Source organism: Bison bison, unplaced genomic scaffold (assembly GCF_000754665.1).
Source record: "Bison bison bison isolate TAMUID 2011002044 unplaced genomic scaffold, Bison_UMD1.0 scf7180017864346, whole genome shotgun sequence".
NCBI lineage: Eukaryota > Metazoa > Chordata > Mammalia > Artiodactyla > Bovidae > Bison > Bison bison.
This window is the reverse complement of record NW_011494918.1, coordinates 1,719,313-1,726,745: the sequence shown is the minus strand read 5'-3', so window position 1 is coordinate 1,726,745 and position 7,433 is coordinate 1,719,313. Positions and strand designations below refer to the sequence as shown.

Below are 7,433 nucleotides of genomic sequence, written 5' to 3'. Positions count from 1 at the left end.
TTGCTTGTATATTTTTGAGATTAGTTGTTTGTCGGTTGCTTCATTTGCTATTATTTTCTCCCATTCTGAAGGCTGTCTTTTCACCTTGCTGATAGTTTCCTTTGATGTGCAGAAGCTTTTAAGGTTAATTAGGTCCCATTTGTTTATTTTTGCTTTTATTTCCAATATTCTGGGAGGTGGGTCATAGAGGATCCTGCTGTGATGTATGTCGGAGAGTGTTTTGCCTATGTTCTCCTCTAGGAGTTTTATAGTTTCTGGTCTTACGTTTAGATCTTTAATCCATTTTGAGTTTATTTTTGTGTATGGTGTTAGAAAGTGGTCCAGTTTCATTCTTTTACAAGTGGTTGACCAGATTTCCCAGCACCACTTGTTAAAGAGATTGTCTTTAATCCATTGTATATTCTTGCCTCCTTTGTCGAAGATAAGGTGTCCATATGTGCGTGGATTTATCTCTGGGCTTTCTATTTTATTCCATTGATCAATATTTCTGTCTTTGTGCCAGTACCATACTGTCTTGATAACTGTGGCTTTGTAGTAGAGCCTGAAGTCAGGTAGGTTGATTCCTCCAGTTCCATTCTTCTTTCTCAAGATCGCTTTGGCTATTCGAGGTTTTTTGTATTTCCATACAAATTGTGAAATTATTTGTTCTAGCTCTGTGAAGAATACTGTTGGTAGCTTGATAGGGATTGCGTTGAATCTATAAATTGCTTTGGGTAGTATACTCATTTTCACTATATTGATTCTTCCGATCCATGAACATGGTATATTTCTCCATCTATTAGTGTCCTCTTTGATTTCTTTCACCAGTGTTTTATAGTTTTCTATATATAGGTCTTTAGTTTCTTTAGGTAGATATATTCCTAAGTATTTTATTCTTTCCGTTGCAATGGTGAATGGAATTGTTTCCTTAATTTCTCTTTCTGTTTTCTCATTATTAGTGTATAGGAATGCAAGGGATTTCTGTGTGTTGATTTTATATCCTGCAACTTTACTGTAGTCATTGATTATTTCTAGTAATTTTCTGGTGGATTCTTTAGGGTTTTCTATGTAGAGGATCTTGTCATCTGCAAATAGTGAGAGTTTTACTTCTTCTTTTCCAATTTGGATTCCTTTTATTTCTTTTTCTGCTCTGATTGCTGTGGCCAAAACTTCCAATACTATGTTGAATAGTAATGGTGAAAGTGGGCACCCTTGTCTTGTTCCTGATTTTAGAGGAAATGCTTTCAATTTTTCACCATTGAGGATAATGTTTGCTGTGGGTTTGTCATATATAGCTTTTATTATGTTGAGGTATGTTCCTTCTATTCCTGCTTTCTGGAGAGTTTTTATCATAAATGGATGTTGAATTTTGTCAAAGGCTTTCTCTGCATCTATTGAGATAATCATATGGTTTTTATTTTTCAATTTGTTAATGTGGTGTATTACATTGATTGATTTGCGGATATTGAAGAATCCTTGCATCCCTGGGATAAAGCCCACTTGATCATGGTGTATGATCTTTTTAATGTGTTGTTGGATTCTGATTGCTAGAATTTTGTTAAGGATTTTTGCATCTATGTTCATCAGTGATATTGGCCTGTAGTTTTCTTTTTTTGTGGGGTCTTTGTCAGGTTTTGGTATTAGGGTGATAGTGGCCTCATAGAATGAGTTTGGAAGTTTACCTTCCTCTGCAATTTTCTGGAAGAGTTTGAGCAGGATAGGTGTCAGCTCTTCTCTAAATTTTTGGTAGAATTCAGCTGTGAAGCCGTCTGGACCGGGGCTTTTGTTTGCTGGAAGATTTTTGATTACAGTTTCAATTTCCATGCTTGTGATGGGTCTGTTAAGATTTTCTATTTCTTCCTGGTCCAGTTTTGGAAAGTTGTACTTTTCTAAGAATTTGTCCATTTCTTCCACGTTGTCCATTTTATTGGCATATAATTGTTGATAGTAGTCTCTTATGATCCTTTGTATTTCTGTGTTGTCTGTTGTGATCTCTCCATTTTCGTTTCTAATTTTGTTGATTTGATTTTTCTCCCTTTGTTTCTTGATGAGTCTGGCTAATGGTTTGTCAATTTTATTTATCCTTTCAAAGAACCAGCTTTTGGTTTTGTTGATTTTTGCTATGGTCTCTTTTGTTTCTTTTGCATTTATTTCTGCTCTAATTTTTAAGATTTCTTTCCTTCTACTAACCCTGGGGTTCTTCATTTCTTCCTTTTCTAGTTGCTTTAGGTGTAGAGTTAGGTTATTTATTTGACTTTTTTCTTGTTTCTTGAGGTGTAGCACATACATTTATTGTGTGCTTTGTTTCTACTGTTATTACATCAACTCCACCTCAGATCATCCAGTGTTAGACCCTGGAGGTTGGGGACCCCTGCTCTAATTTATCTATAAGGATGAAGGCTTAATTTGTAAATTAAAAGTCTAGGACAATGAAACATAATGAAAACTCTTTAGTAAACAAAGGAGTTCAATTAATTTAATTTCCTTGAAGGAAAGATGATCTTTAGCGCCATGTCTGTTCCATGTCTCTAACTCATTATATTCTCTCTGTATTTTACTGAACTTGGGTCTCACTTCCTGTGCATGCTTTATGATAATGTGTGGTCACAGCCCTCTGATCATTCTTTCTTAAAGGTTTTAATATCATGATACTTACAAAAGAAAAGTTGCCCTTGCTGTTGAGATGAATGGTAATATTATTTATTTATTAATAATATATGATTTCATTTCTAACCCAGTAAATTGATTTCACAAAGTACTAGCTTAGAGCCTACCTTCAGAAAAACCACTACCTAGCTGTCTTCTTCCCTTGAGCTCTGACTCACCCTTGTTTTATAACAGATGCTGCAATGTACAACAACTCTGGAGCCCTGCCCACCTCGCCTGTGGCCCCCACAACCTATGGTACGTGTTATGGAATTCTTCGCTATAAAAATTAAGTTGAGGAGACCTTCCAGAGGATGAAGAAGAGTGGAGATGTGCAAAGGCCTGACTGTGTAGGAGGCTTGATACAAGGTGTCCTTGGAAGAGTAGCTCTGGAAAGATAGGACAGTCCACATCCGAAGTTAATGGCCCAAACTCACTGCCTTCCCTGCTGGTCCATGTGCTTCTTCAGCTGAGGCTGAGTCTTGAGTTGTCCCAACAGCTTCTTGGAAGTTTGGGACACGTGGAGCAAAAACAGGGATGGGGATGTGTCTAGGTGAGACCCACTGTAGGGATCTCAAGGAAAGAATGGAAGTCTATGGAACGAAAAGCTAGTCTCTCCAATTGCAGGGAAATATGGACAAATGTATCCATTGCTTCAGACAGCCACTGGCTGTATAAGTCAGCAATCTGGGAAATACATAATCATAGTGTAAAGTCCAAAGAGGACTCTCAGCTACCCTGGCATGTCTCAAAGAAATCATGGTGAAACTGGTTCTTCACCTGCTTTACATGAGGTGAGATTAGAGGCCAGCAGACCCAAGCCATGGTATGAAGCAGCAAACTTTTAGGAAGAATGGAAAGCCTCTCCATTATCCAGTCTAATACATGATGAGGAGGAGGCTACTGTCCCATGGATGTGGACTGTAGGATATAGGAGCAAAGTAATACAAGAGTAGCAATACCAAGTGTTCAGGTGACATATTGTGGAATTATCCTGAAGGAGCAAGTTCTGCCTTCTTGTCTCTGGTCCAAGCCTTTTCTTGCCTTGTGAGATAATAATATTCTTCATCTTTTCTTGCCTTGTGAGATAATAATACTCTTCATCTTTCCTTTCCTGGTTACAGATCCAATGCTTAAAGTTGATGACAGCAATACTCGAATCCTGATTGGCTGCTTGGTAGCCATCATCTTCATTCTCTTGGCCATCATTGTCATCATCCTTTGGAGGCAGTTCTGGCAGAAAATGCTGGAGAAGGTGAGGAAGTGTAGAACAATCATGACATAGGAAACTACTCCGTACTTTCCTGTGCTGCTCTTACCCTGGGAGTAAGAGGCAAATCACAAAACGATGTAAATGGTTAGAAAGATAATCAAGAGGCATAGGAATAGAAAAGCTAGGGCTGAAAGGGTCAGAAAAGAATAAGCTAAGTCCAGTTTCTCATTTTTAGGATGGAGATTTTGAAACCTCCCTAGAGAACTCAAAAACTTTTTTTTCCTTCCCAACGCATTTAGGCATCTCAACTTAGGCATCTTCCTGGAAGATTCTGATTCACTGGGTTTTGGGTGGAGTGTCAGCATCTGTATTTTTAAAAATTATAAAGTAATTATTCTACAATTAAAATAAATTAATTTAAAAAGTTAACAAGCAATTCTGATGCATAACTAATACCTAGCTAAAATTTCTGATAATGCTGTTTCTTTTCTTTTTATTGCTTGCTTGGTTTTTGGTGTGTGTGTGTAGAAAAATATCCAACATCATTAATATCCAAGCCAAGTTTCTTGGATTGAAGTTGGATTCCAACTTCTTTTTGTACTTGAATGTTATGGCTATACATCCTCTGAACGCCTCCTCAGAGTCATTTTGTCTAGGCCAAGTGATCTGTATAATTTCTACTACATTTGTCTAACACTTGACAGTCTACAGAGACTTTTCCCATGATTTTACTTGAACCTCATTGAATAATGGTGAGTTGGGCATAGTAGTTATATTTAACTGTTTTTCTGGTTAAAAAATGTGAAGTTCTCAGTGCCATTAATATCCTGTTTTTTATGCTGGTTCCAGTTGAAATTTGTTGTTCCAGTCTTGACATTTGTTGACTTCTTTTCTTCTAAACTATATACATTCCTCCACGGGTAGCCTGGGGCTTCCCAATGGCGCTAGTGGTAAAGACTCTGCCTGCCGATGCAGGAGACATAAGCAGATGTGGGCTCCATCCCTGGGTCAGGGAGATACCCTGAAAAAGGAGATGGCAACCCACTCCAGTATTCTTGTCTGGAGAATCCCATGGACAGAGGAGCCTGGCTGGTTACAGTCCATAGGGTTACAGAGTTGGACATGACTGAAGCGACTTAGCACGCATGCACGGATAGATTATCTATGACTTCTTTTGTTTTTTTTTTAGACCGGATAGCAACTCTGGGCACTGTTGTGAAGTGTGTGATATTCTTTGAGTTTGCTGATGATAAAGTGTTTCCACCTTTGGCCATGGGCATTGTCCCTGGTCAATGAGCTCAAATGGATGTGGACTGTGACAGGTCACAGGTGCTCTGGGTTGTGACACTTTGAAGTGCCCATTGAGGGCTGGGACCGGGAGGGAGGGTAATAATGCCTGATTGTGTTCATAGCTTCTGTGTTTGGAGATGGGCTCTCAGAGGAGACTAGTGCCTCTGTGGAGTACATACCAGAAGGGGTGAATGGACTGGAACCTTCTGGGTGGAACAAGAGGAAGGGGCTAATATCAGAGAAGTGAAGGGAATGACCCAGACAAGCAGCCTGCAATTCCTTCTGAGCTGTTACACACTTAGGCCCTGAAAGACTGAAGTTTACTTTAGGGTTTTTAGGCAGGAATATTTCACAGAAGAGAGGATCTCTTTGCTTCCCACAGGGACTTCTGTCATGAGTCTGAAAATACTTTGAGTAAATTAAAGCTTTCAATCCATAAATAGTGACTGAAGGCTGAAAGGTAGAATCCACAGAGAGCTCACGCACTGGCATGAGGCAACACCAAAACCTTTCTTCTTTTGGAATGCTGAAACACACTGAGTATCTAGATTCCAGGGAGAAGGCTAGCAAAGAGTGGTGGTGGAAGAAGCTGGTGGTCTGAAGACTCATTGGAAAGCTTGATGCTGTGCTCTTATTGAACAGTCTGTTATGACTGCATTTTTTTAGTTTAGGGGGAGAGTCTGTGTTCTCTATTCTGTGAGCTATTTTTCTCTGCACCAGAATTTACCACTCTTCTCTGAGTCTTTCTTCTGAAACCTACTGGAATATATTCAGGGTCTGGGAGAGGAATTTGGGGCTGGAGACTCTCTAGGTAAAAGGGAGACTAAACATTTTGCCCTTGAATATTTAACTTGGTCCTTCAAGAAATTCTTTCTATCCCTGTACATCCTGAGTGAGAAAACTCAAAAACACTCTGGAATAACACAGGATTTCTCCTTGAGGAAAGGATTTTTTTGTAGAAGACCCTTAAGCATATATTTATATTCCCAATATATTACTCAAGGTAGCTTTATGCTACAGCGTTATTTGCAGGATACTTATAAGGGTGTCTTCAATTCTCTCTTAGAGAGAGTCAACCCATATTTACTGAGTACCTACATGTGCTGGGCTCCACACTCATTTTTGAGGACCTATCAGCCTAGCTTATGGAGCAGACATCTCAATTTCTCCATTGTGCACCCAAGGTGTGTTTGCTGGAGTAGAACATTTCACGTGTTTAAATCTAAAGAGTCACATATATTTAGATTATGAGAGTTCATTTTGAAGGAGCAGGCAGGCCATATTAGATGGAATGCAAGAATAATTAGCTGTTTAATTCTTCTTATTCCTGTGTTAGGTATAATTTGGGCTTCCCTGGTGGCTCAAATGGTAAAGAATCTGCCTTCAATGCAGGAGACCTGGGTTTAATCCCTAGGTTGAGAAGATGCCCTAGAGAAGGGAATGGGAACCCACTCCAGTATTCTTGCCTGGAGAATTCCATGGACAGAGGAGCCTGGTGGGCTACAGTTCAGGGAGTCACAGAGAGTGGGACATGACTGAGCTACTAACACACACACACACACACACACACACAGGTACAATTCACCTCAGTATCCCTGGACATGTAGGGCTTTCCTTTCCTATTTTGTAGTCATTTTATTTTTGGTTAGTAGAAAGGCAGGATAAAGAGAGTATTACTCCAACATACAATGCCAGAGTGATCAGGTGAAGTGCAGATTCATCATATTACAACATATTTGTTGTGTTCATGAGCATTTTAATTTATATCTACATGAAATCAAGTGGTTGAATGGTGTCAAGAAAACCCATTATTTAATAGAACTTGTCATCACCGACTCGATGGACGTGAGTTTGAGTGAACTCCGGGAGGTGGTGATGGACAGGGAGGCCCAGCATGCTGCAATTCATGGGGTCACAGAGTCCTACACGACTGACCGACTGAACTGACTGGCTGAAAATGCTAAGATTAACATTCTTTGATTGGTTATTGATAGGTTCCTACAGTGTCATGTGAATGATGCTTATAAGTACTTCAATGGGAGTTAATGAATGTTGGCAGTGTAGATATTTGGAAGTCAAATTCTTCCTTGATGAAATGAAAGATTTTTCTAGATTTCTACAGTGTAGGTATTTGTGGAACCAGGCTGTATCCCTGTCACTTGCATTGCTTCTGGAGTTTGAGTATTAAAGAATTATTTTCATCTGAGTGGAAGAGCTGGATTTAAGAAGAGGAGGGAGTGATGATTTCTTTTGTGCCAACATGCCTTTCTCCCCTTCTCCTTTAGGCTTCCCGGAGGATGCTGGA

General features: G+C 39.4%; 1 protein-coding gene across 1 annotated transcript in view; it reads left to right on the top strand.

Annotated features, from left to right (window-relative positions):
• The window catches only part of DDR2 (discoidin domain receptor tyrosine kinase 2), an 88,891-nt gene that overhangs the window by 58,362 nt on the left and 23,096 nt on the right, over positions 1-7,433 (top strand). Inside the window, exons 9-11 of the mRNA XM_010854666.1 lie at positions 2,821-2,883; positions 3,750-3,880; positions 7,414-7,430. Coding sequence (XP_010852968.1) covers positions 2,821-2,883; positions 3,750-3,880; positions 7,414-7,430 — 211 coding nt within the window. The remainder of the gene's footprint in view (positions 1-2,820; positions 2,884-3,749; positions 3,881-7,413; positions 7,431-7,433) is intronic.